Source organism: Myxocyprinus asiaticus, chromosome 25, assembly GCF_019703515.2.
Source record: "Myxocyprinus asiaticus isolate MX2 ecotype Aquarium Trade chromosome 25, UBuf_Myxa_2, whole genome shotgun sequence".
Taxonomy (NCBI): Eukaryota; Metazoa; Chordata; class Actinopteri; order Cypriniformes; family Catostomidae; genus Myxocyprinus; species Myxocyprinus asiaticus.
The window spans coordinates 8,005,005-8,029,787 of NC_059368.1; the positions used below are offsets into that span (position 1 = coordinate 8,005,005).

At 36.5% G+C, this 24,783-nt stretch overlaps 1 protein-coding gene across 1 annotated transcript in view; it reads left to right on the top strand.

Moving 5' to 3' along the window:
- The window catches only part of slc35f1 (solute carrier family 35 member F1), a 121,064-nt gene that overhangs the window by 68,445 nt on the left and 27,836 nt on the right, over positions 1 to 24,783 (top strand). Inside the window, exons 3-5 of the mRNA XM_051655174.1 lie at positions 3,759 to 3,886; positions 14,467 to 14,626; positions 19,519 to 19,675. Of these exons, the coding sequence (XP_051511134.1) occupies positions 3,759 to 3,886; positions 14,467 to 14,626; positions 19,519 to 19,675 (445 nt within the window). The remainder of the gene's footprint in view (positions 1 to 3,758; positions 3,887 to 14,466; positions 14,627 to 19,518; positions 19,676 to 24,783) is intronic.

Genomic DNA, 24,783 nt, shown 5'->3' on the forward strand with positions numbered 1-24,783 from the left:
AAAGGACTTAAATATTGATCTGTTTCTTACACTGATCATATTGCTTCTGGAGAAATGGATTTAACCACTGGAGTGATTAAACTGGAGGGTCACCATTCACTTGCACTGTATGGACCTACAGAGCTGAGATATTCATCTAAAATATTTGTTTGTGTTCTGCAGAAGAAATAAAATCATACACATCTGGGATGGCATGAGGGTGAGCAAATGACGAGATAATTTTTATTTTTGGCTGAACTATTTCTTTAAGAGTAATTTTCTCTTCCTTGTTCGACCAGCACACTTTCTGCAGTCAGTCCCTGTAACAAGCTCTATCACAGCAGTGTAAAAGTCAATATAATGGCACACACCATTAACAATCTCACAAATGGGAGATGGGAACAGCTGATATAATTGAAAAGCAAAATGATATGTCACAATCATAGACAGGATGGTGTGGCACCTCGTCAGTGTAATATATATCCATATAAAGCCAAGAGAAGGACAGAGGGCATGCTAAAGGTGAAAGTAATAATCTGTAATCGAGAAAACAATTCAGAAATAAAGTTTTTCATTCTTCTCAATGGGTGTTAGATTTCACCTGCTGATTCTGCCTCAAGTTTCCATTTCTGATGATTTGTATTTTATCAGCAAAGAAATTCATGAAGTCTATTGTGCTGTGACGAAATATCTGGTTCAGTAGATGCTTTATTCCTAACCAATTTAGCCACAGTACTGAATAAACACCAAGGATTGTTGTGGTTATTTTCTATGAGTTTGCTAAAATATGCTGACCTGGTAGCTTTTAGTTCCATGCACCGTGAAATACCTCTAATTTTGTGTTCTTCCATTTGTGCTCCATTTTCCAAGCTGCTCTCTTGAGAGCATGAGTGTGATCATTGTACTATGGTGAGAGGATTTTTTTCTTGAATTTTCTTTAATCGAAGGGGGTGACACTATCAAGAGTGCTAGAGAAGACTGTATTTATATTTTCTGTTATTACATCAAGTTCTTCTAGTCTTTTTGGCTTACTGAGTATGTGAGACAATTCTAGAAGATTATTAGTGAAGCTATCTTTAGTGGTCGAAAGAATAGTTCTACCTGAATGATAGTGTGGTGTAGACTGAGTGACATTATCTGATCGCAGCAAACAAGAGACGAGGTAATGATCTGAGATGTCATCACTCTGCGGTAGAATTTCTATAGTATCAACATCAACTCCATATGACAGAATTAAATCTAGCGTATGATTATGGCAATGAGTTGGTCTTGTCACATTTTGTCTGACTCCAAGAGAGTTGAGAATATCAATAAATGCTAATCCCAGTGTGTCATTTTCATTATCTATGTGAATGTTGAAGTCACCAACAATTAAAGCTCATCTACAGTAACTACAAGATCTGATAGAAAATGTTCAAATTCACCAAGGAAATCTAAGTATGGCCTGGGTGATCTATATACTGTAGCAAGGGCAAAAGACGACAGAGATTTTTCATTGTATTTGATGGTTTCACATTAAGCATTATTAGTTCAAAAGACTTATATCCTGTCCTCTGAGTAACACCTCCTCCTCGACCCTTCAGACGAGGCTCATGTTTATAACAATAACCTTGGGGAGTAGATTCATTTAAACTAATATATTCATCCAGTTTAAGGCAGGTTTCAGTCAAGCAGAGCACATCCAAACTATGATCTGTAATAATTTAATTTACAATTAGTGTTTTGGTTGAAAGAGATCTAATGTTTAGTAGCCCTATATTTATATGATATTATCGTTAATTGTTTGTTTAAAAGTTTGACCTTAAATTATTTAGTGAGGGGTCTGTGTTTGGTTGTCCGGGGAACAGACACAGTCTCTATATGAAATCTAGGTGATACAGTCTCTATGTGTTGTAGTTTATGTGACCTGTGATGTCTCAAGGCAGCTAGCAGACGTTCGGATTAACCAGTTTGTCTGCTTCCTGACCATCAATATCTGCCCAATCCTGACCTCAGTATGAGGCATCCATGGCTGTTATTATGCCCTACAATAGCTGCAGTCTAGATAAAATTGTGTTTGATTACCTTTGGGGAGACTTGCCTTCCCTCTTTTATGTTATGAAAGGATTGATGACATTTTCATCGATGTTGAATAAGATGTGCCATTGCTTGTTACATCTTTCTTTCTCATGAGAATTACAGTACATGCCCATTTCATATTTCTTATTCTTATTTTATTTTATGAAACCATTTCAGAACCATGCGTACTGTGGATCTATAAGCATAATTACCTGTTTGTAAAGGGTAGTTCACCCAAAAATGACAATTTTGTCACCATTTGCAGTACATGTAGTTTCTTTCTGCTGTGGAACACAATAGGAGATGTGTAGGCAGAATGACTGCCTCAGTCACCATTCGCTTTAATTAAATGGACAGTTCAGTATTGTTTCGTAGCTATTTAATGCCTGCAAGACACAAAGTGGTTGATTACGCCTTCGCTTGCCTTCAGGAAAATAGTTAGCATGATGGGAAACTGGTTTAGAATGAAGGTCTGCATATTCGACTAAGCTTTTTCTTTCTCTTTTACTCCCTGCGGTGCTTTTGCTGTTATGATCCTATAGAAAACTCATATTTATTTCAGGAGTAGCCTTGCTGTGTCAAGAGATTGCTGTGCTCTTTTAATAAAATCTCTGGCTGCTGTGTTTTATTTCTCTGTGGCACAAATTGGCAAAATTCATTCACGCCTATAGGAAAATATGCAGACCTATTTTGATTTGTTTGTAGTTTTGTGGGAATTGACAAAGGGACATTTCTGTTTAATTTTGAACATGTTTCCTAATGTATTTCTGTCAGGTAACGAGCATGAAGTTTGGAACTTTGAGTTTATGGATTTATATGGATTTTTTTGTTGTTATATGAATAGTTCACCCAAAAATGAAAATCCTATCATCATTTACTCGCCCTCAGGTGATCCCAGATGTTTATGACATTCTTTCTGCTGCTGAACACAATCAAAAGATTTTTAGAAGAATATCTCAGCTCTGTTGGTCCTCACTATGCAAGTGAATGGCGACCAGAACTTTGAAGCTCCAAAAAGCACATAAATGCAGCATAAAAGTAGTCCATAAGACTCCAGTGGTTAAATCCATGTCTTCAGAAGATATATGATTGGTGTGGGTGAGAAACAGATACATTTTTAAGTCCTTTTTTTTGTATTATTTTTTTTTTACTATAAATCTATCTCCACTTTCACTTTCACTTTCACTTCCACATTCTTTTTCTTTTGTTTTTTTGGTGATTCACATTATCCTCTATATCTACTGGTTAAACATTGGCTTATTAACATATCAACTGGTAGAGCATAGTGCTTGCAATGCCAGGGTCATGGGTTCGATTCCCAGAGAACACACAACCTGCTAAAAAAAATGTATACCTTGAATGCACTTTGGTTAAAAAGTGTCTGCCAAAATACATAAATGTAAATGAAAAAAATATAAATATGGTAATTACCAGTTATTCAGTATGCCATTTTTAACATCGTATGGAGTTTTTTACTTGACACGGTTGCCTTTGTCTTGCTCACTGAGGGCTTTAAGACATTAAGGCATGATTTGATCATTCCAAGAACAGCCTCCAACAGAAATGCACATTGATCGTCTTTTCCCGAAGTATTTGTCTATATGTGTAATAATGACTCTGTAATAATGAATTAAATAGCTACAGACTTATTGTGCAAACACAGCTATGAATCATTTGCAGTTCCTAAGTGCTTGAATTGGGTTTCTTCTCGTTTTTCACAGGAGAGGAGAATCTACTGGCAATTTTGAAGAGAAGATGGTGGAAGTACATGATTCTGGGTCTAATTGATATAGAGGCAAACTACCTGGTCATCAAAGCTTACCAGTACACCACACTGACCAGCGTTCAGGTGGGTAACTCCTAATGTTTAGGAATAACTAACTGAAAACAGTGACGCTGCTAACTTAAAGGGATAAATATTCTCTCATCATTTATTCACCCTCATGCCATCCCAGATGTGTAAGACTTTCTTTCTGCTGCTGAACACAAACAAAGATTTTTAGAAGAATATTTCAGCTCTGTAGGTCCTCACAATGCAAGTGAATGGGTACCAAAATTTTGAAGCTCCAAAAGCACATAAAGGCAGCATAAACGTTATCCATATGACTCCAGTGGTTAAATCTTCTGAAGCAATATGATGGGGGTGGTTGAGAAACAGATACATTTTTAAGTCCTTTTTTACTATCAATCTCCACTTTCACATTCTTCTTATTTTGGTTTTGGTGATTCATATTCTTTGTGCATATCGCTACCTACTGGACAGGGAGGAGAATTTCTAGCAAAAAAGAATTTAAATTTTGATCTGTTGCTCACCCACACCTATCATATTGCTTCTGAATATACAGATTTAACCACTGGAGTCTTATGGATTAATTTTATGCTGACTTTATTTGCTTTTTGGAATGTATGAATGTTGAATGAATGAATGATATAACTTATCATGAATGTACTGTAAGTGTAACATTCATTCATTCATTTATTTATTTGGAGCTTCAAAGTTTTGGTACCCATTCACTTGCATTGTACGGAACTACAGAGCTGAAATATTCTTCTAAAACTCTTTGTTTGTGTTCAGTAGAACACATCAGGGATGGCATGAAGGTGAGTAAATGAGAATGTTAATATATGGATAAACTATTCCTTTAACTACATTCATCAGTCGTGGTTCTGGTAACAAGCTAACAACTTGTTTTTAAAAAGTAGCAGTGTAATATGACAAAATGCTATATCGCTGCTATATCAATGCTATATATATATATATATATATATATATATATATATATATATATATATATATATATATATATAAACAAAATTAATAATCAGGCTGTTGGCAATATTTAAATATGCTCTCCTGAAAAGTTTGATTCATTTAAATGAACTGGTTAAAAAAAAATTATGTTTTAGACTCGGATATATAAATGACAGTGCTTTCTTGTAATATAAGTTGTATTTTGTGTAATGCTGTCTCCTTAATTGAGATCATATTATTTTTGTGTCAGATAAATATAGCTCTGATTAAAAAAATAAATTATCATCTGATAATTACTGTATATATTTAAAAATATACTGCCCCCTTAAATAGCTTAAATGTAGTTTGCTACTTTTTGTTGAAAACTTGTAGTGTAGTTAGCTGTTTTTAAAGGGGTCCTGACAGAAGGAATCAAAAAAAAGAGCATTTGTTAAAGCCAGGCTGCTAAAACGACTCATTCTCTAATTTCTCCACATTATGATATCACACTGCGGTAGACATTTGCATCTGACCACCTCCACAACAACACATCAATGACTACTTTACCTTATCACTAGAGATTGACTGATATGACTGATTAAAACCGATATGATACCGATTATTTGAATGTTTACACATCCGATAACGATATGCTGAACCGATTTTTAAAATGAATGTAATTGTTTTTTTTATTTCATCTTTATTTTAAGAGAAAATGTTCAACAGAGAAAAAATTAGCAAAAATGTTATATTACAGTAATAATCACATACCATGTTTTTTTTAATAATAATTACAACAGTAATAATAGGCAAAATTAATTGACAACATCTGGTTTCAAATGGAGAACATATATAAATGAAAAGAGAGTCATTGCATGAATGTAATCTTCCATTGTAAGCTAGGCCTACAGTTTAAAGGTTAAGGTGTTGTTTAATAGGCTAAAGGCAAATAGTACGCTGGAATAAGTATACATTCTCAGGAAAATGAAAAACAATAAATACATCACTGCGATTACAGAGTCCATCCTGAATGCCATCAGAATGATTAATAATGTTTCGTCAGGGGTCCTGGGTAGCTCAGCGAGTAAAGACGCTGACTACCACCCCTGGAGTCGCAAGTTCAAATCCAGGGTATGCTGAGTGACTCCAGCCAGGTCTCCTAAGCAACCAAATTGGCCTGGTTGCTAGGGAGGTTAGAGTCACATGGGGTAACCTCCTCGTGGTAGCTATAATGTGTGGTTCTCGCTCTTGGTGGGGCACGTGGTGAGTTGTGCGTGGATGGCGCGGAGAATTGCGTGAAGCCTCCACATGCGCTATGTCTCCGCGGTAACGCGCTCAACGAGCCACGTGATAAGATGCGCGGATTGACTGTCTCAGACACAGAGGCAACTGAGATTCGTCCTCTGCCACCCAGGTTGAGGCGAGTCACTACGCCACCACGAGGACTTAGAGCGCATTGGGAATTGGGCATTCCAAATTGGGGAGAAAATCAAAAAGAAAAAAGGGAAAAAAAGAAAAAAATAATAACGTTTTGTCAGTCTCTATAGCAGCTGCCTCACGAAACACCTGCCTCACGAAACACATTTTTTGTTTTACAGTGAACAGCACATCTGCAGCCTATCTTGCAGCAAATGACATGCAAATCTCATCAATGCTCTCATTGTCACCCGACACAAAGCTATTTTAGACACGTTTATTGTGACACAAGTATTTTGCCCCATGAATGTCTACGCCAGGGGTCGGCAACCTTTTTGTTATGGAGTGCCATTTTTATTTTCCTGGTCAATGGCTGTGCCAATGCTATTTTGCATTGTTCTATTTTAATCGTTTATTTTTCATTACAAATGATATTATCAGCATAACAGTTTGAGTGAAAAATTTGTGCAAAACCCACATGTGAAAAATCTTCACAGAGCATCTTGTGAAAGTGCTTTAATGAAAGAAAACGTGTCCTTTTGTACAAAATGAGTTAACAGTTAACGTCACAAATTTGCTTATTTGATTACTAAACACAAAATAGCGTGGAATCTTAAATATTTCTTATACTATGTCATACATTTTCAAAATCATACAGAGCCGTGTAATCACTAGCACACAAGCAACAGTGAGAGAGTACAAGTCTGTTTAATTTATATGAAGTTTTTTGCACCTGATCTGCATTCCAATGTACATCTTGATGTAATCCTTCTTCATGATCACGCAGCGCGTTTTCATCAGCTGAATGGGAATGTGATGAGACACGCGCTGTGCGTGCAAGCCATTCGCACATCACAAGCCGATAAACTATTTAGCCCTTTTCGGTGAATCGCACTTGCAAAATCTTAAAACTTTATTTCCAGGTTTAATTTATATTTTGAATAGACTTAGATTTTTGAACCCCATGATGTGTTAATTTTGAGTGTGACCATGGTTTATGGGGGTGTAACTGTATGCTAGGTTGGAAATCTCCGGGATTAATAGTGGTGTTTTCCTTATTACATGAAGTGTTGTTCTGAAAGCATAAAGAAACAAATGAAACACGGAGTGTAGGCTGTCATCCACGCAGCCAGACCGAAGCAAAACAGGCATGTTTACTTGCGCGATTAACCGAACGTGAAGCGCTGCTGGCTTGTGATGCGCGAATGGCTTGCACGTGCTGTATGAGTCTGTTGGGTATACTGCAGTCTCGTCACATTGTAATTTTTTGTTTAGACTCCCATTCCGCTCATAAAAACACGCTGTGTGATCATGAGGAAGGATTACATCAAGATGTAGATTGGAATGCGGAATTGTGCGGAATTTCATATGAATAAAATATTCTACTCCTCTCTCGCCGTTGCTGGCGTGCCAGAGATTACCCCTCCGCGTGCCAATGCTGGCATGCATGCCATGGGTTGCCGACCCCTGGTCTATGCACTTACGCAAAACCTTTACTCAAATGGTGTTGCGGAGAAAATTAATTTCCACAGAGCTATAATCATGTAGATAATGATTCATAGCGAAATAAAGTTTAATCGTAAATGTTAATAAAATGTAGGGAATTTTAAACAAGTGGATCTTGTTAAAAACTGCGCTGGCATATAATGGCCATTCTGGCATACAGCCAATCATTCCATTCAACATGAGCATCTACCTGAAAGGCTGCTTTACAAGACTAATAAACATAGCAAACTGAGAATTAAATTACACCGTCATATTTCCAACTCATCCAAGGCTTTTAGAGTTGATTAATGTGAAGTAATGTTACGTCTTTGGGAATTTGCAGGATTTGCCTTTACATGAAAAATAAAAAAGGCATGTCATGACCCCTTTAAAGGATAGTTAGACTATAGTTTAAAGCATACATGTTTGGAACAACATGTCGGTGATTAAATGATGACAGAATTTTCATTTTTGGTTACTTGAATTATGATGAGCTGGTCACATGCCTTCGTGCCTGTCCAATCAGCGCGTACTCTAACATCTGCTTCATATTGTGCTTGTCATTTAATCTTCATTAAAGCCCCGTTAGTGCTGAAAGAGCCTTATTCACGTCACTGCTAATGGTGTTTGATTAGTGGCCAGAGGAGGACTCAATGATCATTAGAAATTCCAGCAGAGAAAAGTATTGATTCTTTCACTTTTCACTCTTCTAGCTTCACTGTCCCATCAAAGCGGTCATTACGAGCACCCTTGTGTAAGCAGACACTGTCTTCAGCTATTTGATGAAGGTGAAAGTGTTGGCATCCAGTCTGGTCATACAGTGGGGCCCAAAAGTCTGAGACCACTGGTTTAATATAAAATATTTGTTATTATATTATGATATTATCAGTAAAAATAATTCATGTGATGCAGCATGATTGGAGAATGTTCCAAAGAGCATCTTGTGTGCTTCATTGGAAGCATGAACATTTGACAAACTGTACAAAGGTCAATATCACATTTTAATTAGTGACTGAGAAATAGTGTTGAATGTTAAATATTTTTTATATACAGTATAATGTTGTCATAACTTCTATTATTTGAGTTGTAAAGCTGTTTAAATAGTCGTTTACAAAAACAAGGTTTATGGCATTACGTCATCATGGCAACGTAGTTGTAAAATTGAATATAAATTTACACAAAAAAGGTCAGTAAGTGATTTTAACACAATTATATCATGTTAACTTGCATATTGTTTACGTCTTGTGGCTATACTTTTGAAACAGTGAGTATTTTAACGTTTACGGATTGGCCCCATTCACTTCCACTGTAAGTGTCTCACTGTAACCCAGATTTAAATCATTTTTTATGGTAATCAACATTATGCCACAAATGCTGTCCATTGAGCTTAACTTCTGTTGAACCTGGCATATTCCTTTAATGAAACAAATTCCCAGATTTGAATGTGGACTTTTATGTCAAGCTTGCCTTGCATCAGGTATTAATAGAGGATGTTAACACCAGCATTTATCAGAACAACAAACTGAGTGTATCAGCACCGATCAATTAGGATTTTATAATGTACACAAAAGAGAACGCTTGGTAGAGCAGGCTTGTGTCTTGTTATTATTGACTAGTCTGTGATAACATCCCATTGCATGATTATATCCTTATCATCCCATAACTACAGGTGAATACAGACTGTGTTAGATTTTATGAGCCTCAAAATACTGCACAAACACACATTTAAATGAAAGAGTCTGCTCTTTTAAACTCATTAACTGCGACCGATCAGCAGTTACCGCCAGTTCAGCACTACCAACTTTGAAGCAGTATCCATCTCTGTGTTCTCTACCCAGCACAAAAGAGATGGAGAATTAGGCTCCCTCACCCTGGTGCACTTCATTCTGTTTAGAGCCTGTGGAGACTGTAGTGTCTCTGATCAGACAGTGGAACTAGACACAAGCCCTCCTATGAGTCAGCCAAAGGCAGAATCCCTGAATTATGGCACCAGAGATCTTCATTATTGCTGCTGCACTATTAAAAAGCCACCTGCTATATACATACTTTATGATTTATTAAATGTATGTTCTGGGTTCAGTACATGTGAAGCTCTATAAAGAGAATCTGTGGCAAATTTGTATGCTCTAAGCCCTAAAAGTACAAGGTAGTTTACTGACACTACAAAAATTTCCTGGACTTTTTAAGTTTTCATCATTATTAATGAATTTTGAAAGTTTATCTGGTTGCATTGTTACATTGGCCAACTTTTAGGAGTACAATAGCATATTGATTCCTTCAAAGCTAACAGACATGGACTAAAAGATTCAAAAAAGCTTCCAATTTTGATTTAATGCAAGTAATGCAGTAATTCAGTAATAATTAATACTTACTTCCTGTAACTTCACTAATGTTTAACTTCCTGTGGCTAAAATTGGCATACATAAATTTCCAGGAGGTACACACTCGACTCAGCTGCATATCCTAGCACAAAAACTGATAGTGTGGAACAGTACACGCTCATTCATTACGTGCAACGCATGTTTCAGGCATAACAAACAAGGGAGTGGATTTACTGTACAAACAATGGAGACTTCACCCGCAAGTGGTGAGCCAGGCGTGGGAGAGATAGGGGCATGTTGCCGTATCTCTTCGCGTGGCATGAAACTGCACGAGAGAGAGTCAGCAGGTGTGTGATAGAGATTGCAGAGATGGCAGATGGCAGCCAGAGAAAAAAATAGTTATGAGATTTTAAACTTCAGCAAATTAAACTCTAGCATTCTGTTTGTTTTATATCTGCTTGTACAATATAGTGTGACGTGTCTAATAACGCACTAGCAATGTACAATAAAGTTTATCTTGACAATAAAGCTTGATATAAATTGAATCTGTTTCAATCTATTTGCAAAAAACTGAACATTTTAATGTGCACGTTTAAATAATTAAATGAGAAAATGATGACCATTTCTTGCAAGTTCTTTGAGACAAAGTATAAAGTATATGTTTTCATGATTATATTTACATTTTTGTTTTAATGTACCATGTACCATGATTAATCACAAATGATCACAGAAAACTGAGATTAATTAGTACTTTTTTTTTCACAGCCCTAGTTTAAAGCCACATACCTTGACATCTTGGATACAAAAAGGGTATTGAACATTTTCACTGTTCTTGCCCAGGAAAAAAGTTACACTGCATTGAACACACATTGATCTTTTGAGACAATAGGGGGGTATATTGTCACAATGTATGGGGTAAATTGGAACCTGCCATTAAACAAGTGGTTTCATGTGATCATTGGGGTGTGAAGGGGGAACGTGTCCCCACCATAAACCACAATAAAAAAAAATCTACGCCTCTCTTTAAATCTTCGCCTGTATTAACAAAAAACAGACTGTTAAAGGCTTTTCTGGAATTTTAAAAAGTAAAACAGTTATAAAGCACAATACGTTTCATTACAAATAGTAAAGGTAACAGACAATATCAAAACAATGTTTTGGCCAACAAATATTGTAATTAATACATTTGAAACTCTTTAACACATTTAAAACATATGTGACAACCTGCAACATTTAAAATGTGACAACTTGCCCTGGCCTGACTTTCATGAAAAATAACTTTCGTTCTAAGAACATGTTTAAAACTTTCTGTAACAATTTGACTTCATAATATATAGTTGACCCTTGCCTTAATGTATGTCAGTGTGGTCGGCCCAGAGCTATAACAAAAGATGATGATAATGATGATGGTAAAAATGTACTTTTAAACAGTTTCATTCATAAAAAAATATTCTAATTAAAAAGGGTTATGAACTGTTTGAAACCAACATACAAAACCACTGCTTGATAAAACACACATTTACGCAACTGGATATTTTACTCCGAGCATAACTGAGATATAGTCCCGTGTGATAACCTGCCCCGGTCTCCCCTACTGTCTATATTGAACTGCTTATTACACTTTTTTGAAATAGATCACACATTAATTTATCATGACTATACAGTATTGACAATAACTGTATTAACTACTGTATATTCATGGTACAGTTGAAGTCAGAAGTTTACATAAACTTAGGTTGAAGTCATTAAAACCCATTTTTTAACCACTCCACAGATTTCATTTTAGCAAACCATAGTTTTGGCAAGTAATTTAGTAATTTATCTACTTTGTGCATGACACAAGTGATTTTCCAACAGTTGTTTACAGACAGATAGTTTCATTTTTAATTGACTATATCACAATTCCAGTAAGTCAGAAGTTTACATACACTAAGTTAACTGTGCCTTTATGCAGCTTGGAAAATTCCAGAAAATGATGTCTAGCCTTTAGGCAGTTAGCCAATTAGCTTCTGATAGGCTAATTGGAGTCAATTGGAGGTGTACCTGTGCATGTATTTTAAGGCCTACATTCAAACTCAAAGCCTCTTTGCTTGACATCATGGGACAATCAAAAGAAATCAGCCAAGACCTAAAATAAAATAATTGTAGACCTCCACAAATCTGGTTCATCCTTGGGAGCAATTTACAAATGCCATGTTCATCTGTACAAACAATAGTACGCAAGTATAAACACTATAGGACAACGCAGCCATCATACCGCTCAGGAAGGAGACACATTTTGTCTCATAGAGATGAACGTAGTTTGGTGCAAAAAAGGGCAAAGGGCCTTGTGAAGATGCTGGAGGAAACAGGTAGACAAGTATCTATATCCACAGTAGAATCGAGTCCTATATCAACATAATCTGAAAGGCTGTCCAGCAAGGAAGAAGCCACTGCTCCAAAATTGCCATAAAAAAGCCAGACTACAGTTTGCAAGTGCACATGGGGACAAAGATCTTACTTTCTGGAGAAATGTACTCTGGTCTGATGAAATTATTTTTTTAACTGTTTGGCCATAATGTCTTTCATTATGTTTGGAGGAAAAAGGGTGAGGCTTGCTAGCCGAAGAACACCATCCCAACCATGAAGCATAGGGGTGGCAGCATCATGTTGTGGGGGTGCTTTGCTGCAGGAGGGACTGGTGCACTTCACAAAATAGATGGCATCATGAGGAAGGAAAATTATGTGGATATACTGAAGCAACATCTCAAGACATCAGCCAGGAAGTTAAAGCTCGGTCGCAAATGGGTCTTCCAAATGGACAATGACCCCAAGCATACCTCCAAAGTTGTGGCAAAATGGCGTAAGAACAACAAAGTCAAGGTATTGAAGTGGCCATCACAAAGCCCTGACCTCAATCCGATAGAAAATTTGTGGGCAGAATTGAAAAAGTGTGTGCGAGCAAGGAGGCCTACAAACCTGACTCAGTTACACCAGTTCTGTCTGGAGGAATGGGCCAAAATTCAAGGCAACTTATTGTGAGAAGCTTGTGGAAGGCTTCCTAAAAGGTTTGACCCAAGTTAAACAATTTAAAGGCAATGCTACCAAATACTAACAAAGTGCATGTAAACTTCTGACCCACTGGGAATGTGATGAAAGAAATAAAAGCTGAAATAAACCATTCTCTTTACTATTATTCTGACATTTCACATTCTTAAAATAAAGTAGTGATCCTAACTGACCTAAGACAGGGATTGTTTTCTACGATTAAATGTCAGGAATTGTGAAAAACTGAGTTTAGATGTATTTGGCTAAGGTGTATGTAAACTTCTGACTTCAACTGTACATTTTAAATATGTAAGTGTAGTAGGGCAACATTTAACAGTAGAGAGAGTATACCTGTTATTATTTTTTAGAAGCTAAAACGTATGCACACACAGCCCATATTTATCCAGTGTTGACCCTTGCGTTGTATATAGGAGGAATCAAATTAAAATGCTAGTTCAGTCACAGGCAGAGACATTGCAAGCAAGAAATAGTATAATTGCTCAAACCGAACTAGTATATTGCAGCTTTAAATTAGCAAGGAACGTTGCCTGACAAGATAACTTTTTGATGATGTCACACAGCTCGCTGCTCATCCGTCACTGGTGTGCATCATGTTACACTCTTTTTGGTGTGAGCAAATTCTTCCTAGCTCCCAAACTTTTGTATCGTTTTCCCCTATGGTTAACAATGAGTGTATTTTAACATTTTTATGCAGGCTATAATTAGGTTACAAAGTTGCTTATCAATATTAATAGGCAGCTATACAGATCCATGCAATGGAGCCATTCTTTTATTTATTTTTGTAGATGATTACTTGTATTACAGTAGATGGTCATGGAGTTGGCTGAGCTCTAGAATGCAATTCTCGTGACTAATTCTGCTTCTGTATTCTCTTCTCACTCACTTTCTATCTGTAGATTCTGCTAGGAAAGTGTAATGTCAACAAAACTAACCCAGCCTGCTTTAAATGTCTGTGATCTTGGGGCAGAAATGGCAGGCTTTGTATAACTTTTATGACCTCATTATCTCTGTTGTGTGTCCTTTAGCCATCAAAGTCTTATGAAACATTTATTCTGAACCTTTTAAAGAGTCTTACCTGATAATGAACAAGTTAGTCCCAAAACTCTGAAAATCTAATGTCATAAAATTCAAATGAGCTCAGTCAGTACTGCAGCATTGTAGATACAGGAATAGTCAGGGCTAAGGGCCGACAGTTAACCATATCCGACAGATGTTGGGAAGAATGACAGCCTCAGTCACCATTCACTTTCACTGTATGGAAAAAAAAGATGCAATGAAAGTAAATGGTGACAGATGAACATTCTGTCTAACATCTTTTGTGACTTTAGGTGAAATATCCCTTTAACCACAATGAACAACTTGTACCTTTAGCATTTACACTCACAGTTCTGTTTATTATTGAATATAGTTCTTGCATGTCTTTCACAGTTGCTGGACTGTTTCGTGATCCCAGTGGTGCTGCTGCTGTCGTGGTTCTTCCTGTTAGTCAGGTATAAAGTGCTGCACTTTGTCGGCGTGGGTGTATGTCTTGTGGGCATGGGCTGCATGGTGGGTGCAGATGTCCTAGTGGGCCGACAGCAAGGCCTCGGTAAGTCCTCACTAGATATAGACTGATAAATGTTTCAACCAATATTTCTTATTGATATTCACAAAAAAAAAAAAAAAAAAAAAAAAAAATCATATCGGGGTCAACTAATAAATGGCACCATTTGGTGGTTCTGTAAAGAATAGCACCCAACAACGGCATAACACCACTGTTAACACAGAAAACAATAGTGTTCACAGATAAAGGAACCTAGAAACTTAATTTAACCTATTGTTTTCTTATGTTTTTTATTCTCATGTGAGTGACTTTAACAGTTTGACATAGCCCAAAATAAAGTTAAATAAATGTGAAATTATGATCATTTAGATTGCAAGACAACACTACATAAATGAAGTGGCAATATCATTACTATTATTATTATTATCATCAATAATAATAATAATAATTTTTGGTGTTGTAAAATATATTATGACATAATAATATACAGTATACTGTATGTGTATATATATATATATATATATATATATATATATATATATATATATATATATATATATATATATATACAGAGTACTGTGCAAAAGTCTTAGGCACATAAGATGTTTCACAAAAGTATTTGTCTTAAGATGGTTATTTATATCTTCAGCTTTAGTGTGACAATAGGAAATATAAATGTTAGACTCCCAAACATTACTTTTGCAAATAGAAAAGATTAGAATAGAAGAACAGGGAGCCCTGCAACAGATATCATGGCCCCCACAAAGCCCCCCATTGAACATCGTTGCAGTCTGAGATTACATAAAGAGACAGAAGCAATTGAGACAGCCTAAATAGATAGAAGAACTGTGGCGAATTCTCCAAGAAGTTTGGTACATCCTTTCTGCCAACAACCAAGAAAAACTGTGTCCAGGGGTACCTAGGAGAATTGGTGCTGTTTTAAAGGCAAAGGTTGTCATATTGATTTATCTTTTTTCATGTTTACTGGATTTTGTATGACATTAAGTGATAAATGAAAACTATTTATGTCATTATTTTTGAAGACATCCTCACTATGCAACATTTTTCACAAGTGCCTAAAACTTTTGCACAGTATTGAATGTGTGTGTGTGTATATATATATATATATATATATATATATATATATATATATATATATATATATATATATATACACACACACAGTGCTGTGAAAAAGTATTTGCCCCATTCTGATTTCTTCTGTTTTTGTGTATATCTCACACTAAATTGTTTCAAAAATTCAAACAAAATCTAACAAAACAAAGGCAATCTGAGTTAACACAAAATACAGTTTTTATATAATAATGTTATTTATTGAAGCAAAAAAAGTTATCCAATACCAGCTGGGCCTGTATGAAAAAGTAGCTGCCCTCTTAGTTACTAAATCCCCAAATCTATGAAACTGCATTCGTAATGGGGTTCATTTGGACTAGACACACCCAGGCCTGATAACTGCCAGCCCTGTTCAATCAAATCAACACCTAAATGGAACTTTTTCAGCAGCATGAAGTTGGCTAAAAGGTCTCACCCAGCAGCACACTATGCCAAGGTTGAAAGAAATTCCAGAAATGATAAGGAAAAATGTGATTGAAATACATCAGTCTGGGAAGGGTTACAAAGCTATTTCAAAGGCTCGGGGACTCCAAAGAACGTAAGTGAGAGCCATTATCTCCAAAAGGAGAACATTTGGCACAGTAGTGAACCTTCCCAGAATTGGCCGACCTTCCAAAATTCCTCCAAGAGCACAGCGACGACTCATCCAGGAAGTCACAAAAAACTACATCCAAAGAACTGCAGGCCTCTCTCGCATCAATAAAGGTCACTGTTCATGACTTCACTATCAGAAAGACATTGGCCAAAAATGCCATCCATGGAAGAGTGGCGGGGCGAAAACAAATGCTAACCAAGAAGAACATTAAGGCTGCTCTGAATTTTGCCAAAACACACCTTGATGATCCTCAGACCATTTGGGAGAATGTTCTGTGGACTGATGAGCTGAAAGTGGAACTGTTTGGAAGACAGAGGTCCTGTTACATCTGGCATAAATCAAACACAGAATTCCACAAAAAGAACATCATACATACGGTCAAGCATGTTGGTGGTACTGTGATGTGGGGATGCTTTGCTGCTTCAGGGCCAGGGCAACTTGCAATAATTGAGGGAAACATGAATTCTGCTCTGTACCAGAAAATCCTAAAGGAGAACATCCGGTCATCAGTCTGTGAGTTGAAGCTCAAGCGCAACTGGATTATGCATCAAGACAATGATCCAAAGCATAGGAGTAAGTCCACCTCTGAAAGGCTCAAAAGAAGCAAAATTAAAGTTTTGGAGTGGTCTAGTCAAAGTCCTGACTTGAACCCAATTGAGATGCTGTGGCAGAACCTTAAACGTGCAGTTCATGCTCGAAAACCCTCCAATTGCATTTTACATGGAGCCACTCTGCAGACGTTACATCAGTGTAAAGCACTGCTAAATCCTTCCCTGAATCCTAGAGATTGATTCAATCTTTGTCTAGTATTAAATATAAATGAACAGAACGGTTTGTCTATACCATTTCATGCACGACTTTTCCCAAGGGCCCAGTTTAATTAAAAAAGAATACTAGTTTGCAAAGATTCTGCTGTTGTAAGATTTGTCTGAATATAATTTACCCATAAGCGAGAGAATATGATTTTTATCACAAAAAAAAAACAAAAAAAAAAAGAATCCCATAAAAATGGCATGCTTTGTACTGTTCAGAAGAACTAAATGGTTATTATTGGTTGTTATTTTGTATATTATTGGTATATATGGTTGTTATTACTGAATGGAGATTGACGACTGTTTTTATGTTTGGGGTCTCAGACACCAAATTAACCTTTTCTTTTCTTTTCAAATTCTTTTAATATGTTCTTCCAACCTATCAAAACCCAGTGGTCAGATATTGTTGAAGCTTTATCCATCTGTTTTGCAACAAGGTAGACTTGTAATTTGGATAAATGTGAATGATTCTAGTTATATAAAACATTAATAAATTATTTTACACTGGTGGGCAAAAGTTTGGAATAATGAACAGATTTAGCTGTTTCAGAAGGAAATTGGTACTTTAATTCACCAAAGTGGCATTCAACTGTTCACAAAGTATAGTCAGGACATTACTGATGTAAAAAACAGCACCATCACTATTTGAAAAAGTGATTTTTGATCAAATCTAGACAGGCCCCATTTCCAGCAGCCATCACTCCAACACCTTATCCTTGAGTAATCATGCTAAATTGCTAATTTGGTACTAGAAAATCACTTGCCATTATATCAAACACAGTTGAAAGCTATTTGGTTCATTAAATGAAGCTTAACATTGTCTTTGTGTTTGTTTTTGAGTTGCCACAGTATGCAATAGACTGGCATGTCTTAAGGTCAATATTAGGTCAAAAATGGCAAAAAAAGAAACAGCTTTCTCTAGAAACTCATCAGTCAATCATTGATTTGAGGAATGAAGGCTATACAATGCTTGAAATTGCCCAAAAAAAGAAAAAAAAAAAAAACTGAAGATTTCATACAAAGGTGTACACTACAGTCTTCAAAGACAAAGTAAAACTGGCTCTAACAAGGACAGAAAGAGATGTGGAAGGCCAGATGTACAACTAAACAAGAGGATAAGTACATCAGAGTCTCTAGTTTGAGAAATAGACACCTCACATGTCCTCAGCTGACAGCTTCATTGAATTCTACCCGCTCAACACCAGTTTCATGTACAACAGTAAAGAGAAGACTCAGGGGTGCAGGCCTTATGGGACGAATTGCAAAGAAAAAGCCACTTTTGAAACAGAAAAACAAAAAGAAAAGGTTAGAGTGGGCAAAGAAACACAGACATTGGACAACAGATAATTGGAAAAGAGTGTTATGGATCTTAACCCCATTGAGCTTGTGTGGGATCAGCTAGACTGTAAGGTACGTGAGAAGTGCCTGACAAGACAGCCACATCTATGGCAAGTGCTACAGGAGGTGTGGGGTGAAATGTCACCTGAGTATCTGGACAAAATGACAGCTAGAATGCCAAGGATCTGCAAAGCTGTCATTGACGTTATTAATGTCCTGACTAGACATTGTGATCAGTTGAATGCCACTTTGGTGAATAAAGGTTCCAATTTCTTTCCATAAGAGCAAAATCTGTAAATTATTCAAAACTTTTGGCCACCAGTGTATGTATTCATGTTTGTGGTGTTCGTGGCCGAGCAACGTTTGTGGAGAGCGAGGCCGGGAGAGGAAGAAAAGGAAGGTCTGACACCTGCGGGAAGTCACCTCTAACAGATGTTTTGTGTTGCAGTGAGAGCTGGAGAGGGATAAAAGGGCAATCCAAACCTCCGGAGGAGGAGGGAGGGAGGGAGAGAGAGAGAGAGAGAGAGAGACGCATGCAGCAGAGTGATCTGTGTGTTTTTTGTTATGCTGAAAAGCAAACCCTTGTGTGTCATTGAAAAGTGGAGAAATAAAAGTGTTATGTTGGATATTTACCCGGCTCCCGCTTCCTCCTTAACAAAGAAAGCTAGAAACGTATCACAGTGTTTTATATCTTTGGCCTCTGAGACCCCAAACATACTTTTTTTTTTTTATTATTTATTTTTTTTTTTTTTACGGAAGACAAGTTATCAAATTTGAAATATTGTTCATAATCAGTTCTTGTAAGATTAGGTTTATCATGACACCTTGTTAAATGATAAGTACAAAACAGAACATGAAGGTTAAGGGAAGAAAATGGATATTATTTTACAGCTAAATCAATATTTGAGCACCCTATTTCATGTTCAAAAGCATAATTCATATGTCAGAATGAGAATGAATGATACAAATTTTCATGCAAAATGTTTGTGTCTTTCAGCATTCATACCTAATGCATGGAATATGTTATCTAATATAATGCTCATCTCTGTTCCATGAAGGAGACCATAAACTGTTGGGGGATCTGTTGGTTCTTGCGGGGGCGACGCTTTATGGCATCTCAAATGTGTGTGAAGAATTCATCGTAAAGAACCTGAGCCGGGCCGAGTTTCTGGGCATGATGGGTCTGTTTGGCTCCTTCTTCAGTGGGATCCAACTGTGAGTCCATTGCTTTGAGTAGTTGAAGTATATGCTTAATATAACTTAAAAATGAAAATTCTCCCATTCACTCACCTTCGTGCCATCCCAGATGTGTGTGAATTTCTTCTGCAGAACTCAAAAGAAGTTTTGGAAGAATATCTCAGCTCTGTAGTTCCGTACAATGCAAGTGAATGGTGACCAAAAGCTGAAGCTTCAAAAAGCACATAAAGGCAGCGTAAAAGTAATCCATAAGACTCCAGTGGTTTAATCCATGTCTTATGAAGTGATCTAAGTGATGTTGGATGAGAATGGGGGGGTGGGGGGGTGGGGGTGGTTGCAGACTGCAAAATATGTGTATAGGGATCAGCAGTACCAGTCAGTAATACTACACTGAAGATGAATATTACCAAGAAAAGTATTCAGATGGTCCCTTACTACATCCTCCACAGTTTTTGCTTTTTGAGTTGAAATAAAAAGTGTATATCCTTTCTTATATGCTGAGAACTTTTCTGACTCATGACATGAAAATATTATTATTTTTATTTCTTTGATTATCTTTTTTTATCTTGTTTATGTATACATCTGTGTTAGTTTATAATGTATGTATTTTTACATACTTTTTTTTATTCTTTTTTTATTTAAGTTTTTTTCTCCTTCACCTGTACTTGTCTCTATGACTCAGTGATAGTATTCATACATTGTTGGATCTGTGTAATTTTGAAAAAATTATTATTGAAATATACTGAACATTTATTGAACCTTCTGTTTTTCAATAATAATAAAAAAAATATCCAAAATGTTAGCACAGTTTATGGACTTCAGACAGTCCCTTACCAACCGTATGAAAAATGTCCAACTTATAGCAATGTTAAATTAACGATCTGGAATGATTTCGTCATGACGCCATCAGGACGGGTGGTCACCCTACCTGGAGGTCTAATACATTCTCATAAGCAAAGTGTGGATGCGGAAAATCTTGAGTTTATCAGGAGAAATTGTAAATCGGGAGTACAGTGGGAGGAGGGGTGGAAAAACGGGAGAAACCTGGTAAAATCTGGAGTGTTGGCAGGTATGCTCTAGGCACATTCATGATTTCAAGTTGATTAGACTTCCTAGTGCTTGACGCATGTGCAGAGTGCTAGATAGCGCTTGGAAGTGTAATCGAGCTTGAAATCATGATCGCCAAGGAGTCTGCTATGTCAAGTTTTATAGTGAATTTTTTTTACATTTTGGTCTGTTCTCACCCAAAACTGACTGGATCACTTCAGAAGACTTAATTAAACCACTGGAGTCATATGGATTCCTTTTATGCTGCCTTTATGTGCTTTTTGGAGCTTCAAAGTTTTAGTCACCATTCACTTGCATTATATGGACCTACAGAGCTGAGATATTCTTCTAAAAAGCTTAATTTGTGTTCTGCAGAAGAAAGAAAGTCATACACATCTGGGATGGCATTAGGGTGAGTAAATGATGAGAGCATTTTCATTTTGTGTGGCTCTTAGTCCATGTCTGTTAGCTTTGAGGCTATCAATGTGCTTGTGACAAAATAAAGAATAAAGTAAACTTTCAGTCTTTCTCTTCAGTAAAAAAAATATTTTGTTCAGGGGCATATAGAAATATTTGCACATTTGTCAAACCATTTCATGTTATCTTTATACCCTGCTAACCATATTAAAATGACTATGTAATTCTCTACCAAGTGATCATCACCATTGCATAGGTTTGTAGTAACAGTTTTTTTTTTTTTTATAAAAATGTAATTACGTCAGTGGGATTCCCTTGTTGGGTTGCACCATAATTTCCCTGTCTGTTTAAGGTCATGTACGATTCCCTTAGCTCCTCGGCACAGTTTGATGTTTACAAAGTCTGCATCTGTAAACATCAGTTCCACCAGAGCACTGGCGTACGGGACACCCAACCCCCTCACAGTGTTCTGAGGCAATTATTTTATGGTTACATTTAGCTGTCTAGAGCTGTTTTTAAACTGCAGAGAAGCTGCATCCAAGCTGCAGATATTCTGTGTTTACACAGATGCAGAGAGGCGGAATAAATGTGTTTACACATTTGAATTGTGAGAAACAGTGGATCACATGCAAATGTTGATTTTTGGTTTGCATACACACATAGTAAAAAATGTAATAATTATATTTATTTATTTATCACACATTATACATTTTGCACATATACAGTGAAATTCTTTTTTTCACATATCCCAGCTAAGCTGGGGTCAGAGTGCAGGGTCAGCCATGATACAGCACCCCTGGAGCAGATAGGGTCAAGGGCCTTGCTCAAGGGCCCAACAGTGGCAACTTGGCAGTGCTGGGGCTTGAACCCCCGACCTTCTGATCAGTAACCCAGAGCCTTAGCCGCTGAGCCACCACTGCCCCCCGTATTAGCTTATGGGGGTTTTTGAGTCACAGAATTGTATTGCCTTGCCTTGCAAGGCATACCTCTTTCTTCAGAGGCAAGGTTTGCAAGTAACATCATTTAAATGGTGACAAAATGAAAGTTCTCATATTGGGAATTGTTAGTGGCTGAACTAGAAATTAGTAGTTCTCTCAACAAGAATTTTTGAATTTAGCAAACAAACAAATTCACATTGACTAAACAATGCAATGTTACTGGGGATAATAATTAAAATGTTGTTGAGGGAACTCAAAAATCTTACTGCATCTTGTTGCATTTAATTTTTAAGTTTGCTCATCGATTCTTCTTTTTTTTTTTACAGTGCAGCGGACAGAAAATAAGATGCACACTGACCGTCATGACAGAGTTGCTGTAGTTTGTCAGTGTATAGACTAACTAATCTGCAGGTCAAATGTTTTTGCTGCGGAATCGCTTCCTCTCATTTAAGGGTGTTTCTTCAACTTTGGGCACTTTCAGCACTGTACATTTCTAGAAAGTAAAATAGTAAAAGTAGTTTATTTAAATTGTCTATTGACAATGTCCATCAGTCTATATACATAAACCACAAGGGATTTATGCCATTTTTATTGAAAGTCATGGAAATCCCCAGCACAGTGTCATTTCCAGCCCATCTCAAATTCTGTATTGTGTTTAGTAGAATTCTGTGGTGAAATGACATTTTTAATATTTTGAAATAAAATAGCTGATTCCTTTGCATTGCTGAGGCAAATTTCATAGCTTACACTTTAAGTATCCCAAATACATGCAATAAAATAATTTTTTCACACTTTTTGCATAATTCTGCAAATTTCAGCTTGATTTGGAAATGATGCCCAATAAAAATATATTCTGCTTACAAGTAACATTTACCTGAATTTTCTTTATTTTCTTCAATTATAACTTGTCTCATATTTCATCTCAAGCATGCTCTTCACTGCCACTATTTTTGAAAACACTTTTTTAGGGGCAAAATTGTGCAGCGGAAATGACAGCACAACTGTGGGACAGTCATAATTTAAAAAATTATTTTTAACACAATAAATATTGAAGTGGTTTCAGTTTATTTCACTCTTTGTTTAGATTATCATATTTTTAAACATGTAATAATTAGTATTTTAATAATAGATTTTATTAGTTTAATATCGAAAGTCTGGGTATGGAACAGGGCTAAAACAGTCAAATCTATACATAAAAGACATTTGAAAAGTACCAAAAATAAAAATAAAAAAAGACCTGGTGAAAAGTACTGTTGTGCTCAAAAGTTTGCATATATACCCTAGCAGAAATTGTGAAATTTTGGCATTGATTTTGAAATTATGACTAATCATGAAAAAAAACTGTCTTTTATTTAAGGATAGTGATCATATGAAGCCATTGATTATCACATAGTTTTTTGGCTCCTTTTTAAATCATAATGATAACAGAAATCACCCAAATGGCCCTGATCAAAAGTTTACATACCCTTGAATGTTTGGCCTTGTTACAGACACACAAGGTGACACACACAGGTTTAAATGGCAGTTAAAGGTTAATTTCCCACACCTGTGGCTTTTTAAATTGCAATTAGTGTCTGTGTATAAATAGTCAATGAGTTTGTTAACTCTCACGTGGATGCACTGAGCAGGCTAGATACTGAGCCATGGGGAGCAGAAAAGAACTGTCAAAAGACCTGCGTAACAAGGTAATGGAACTTTATATAGATGGAAAAGATATGAAAAGATATCCAAAGCCTTGAAAATGCCAGTCAGTACTGTTCAGTCACTTATTAAGAAGTGGAAAATTCGGGGATCTCTTGATACCAAGCCAAGGTCAGGTAGACCAAGAAAGATTTCAGCCACAACTGTCAGAAGAATTGTTTGGGATACAAAGAAAAGCCCACAGGTGACCTCAGGAGAAATACAGGCTGCTCTGGAAAAAGATGGTGTGGCTCAGTATCTAGCCTGCTTAGTGCATCCACGTGAGAGCTAACAAACTCATTGACTATTTATACACAGACACTAATTGCAATTTAAAAAGCCACAGGTGTGGGAAATTAATCTTTAATTGCCATTTAAACCTGTGTGTGTCACCCTGTGTGTCTGTAACAAGGCCAAACATTCAAGGGTATGTAAACTTTTGATCAGGGCCATTTGGGTGATTTCTGTTATCATTATGATTTAAAAAGGAGCCAAACAACTATGTGATAATCTATGGCTTCATATGATCACTATCCTTAAATAAAAGACAGGTTTTTTTTCATGATTAGTCATAATTCCAAAATCAATGCCAAAATTTCACAATTTCTGCCAGGGTATATATGCAAACTTTTGAGCACAACTGTAAGTCGCATTTTAATTATGTGACCTTAATTTAAAAAAAAAAAAACATTTTTTTTGAAATCGGTTCATTTTAATAAAAATGAACCCCTGTGACATGTTGAAGTTGAAGAAACACCTTTTATGGAGAAAAAGTCTTTATCAGTGATGCAACTTCCCCTCCAATACAAACGTGCAAGTATGGTGTCACTACTTGTGGGTGGGCCTCGTCTCATGATTTGCAGTACGCTACTGCACCAAAGCTGTTTGGATCTTGGATATCCAGAATTCAGCACAACATTTCCCAACTTCCAAATACCAGCCAGCTGGAATGTACCCCTTTCCCTTGTTTTTATCCATCTGCCAACAAGGACCATTTGGAGCACCTGTGTCTCTCAGATTATAGTTGTATTTGCCAGTCATTCT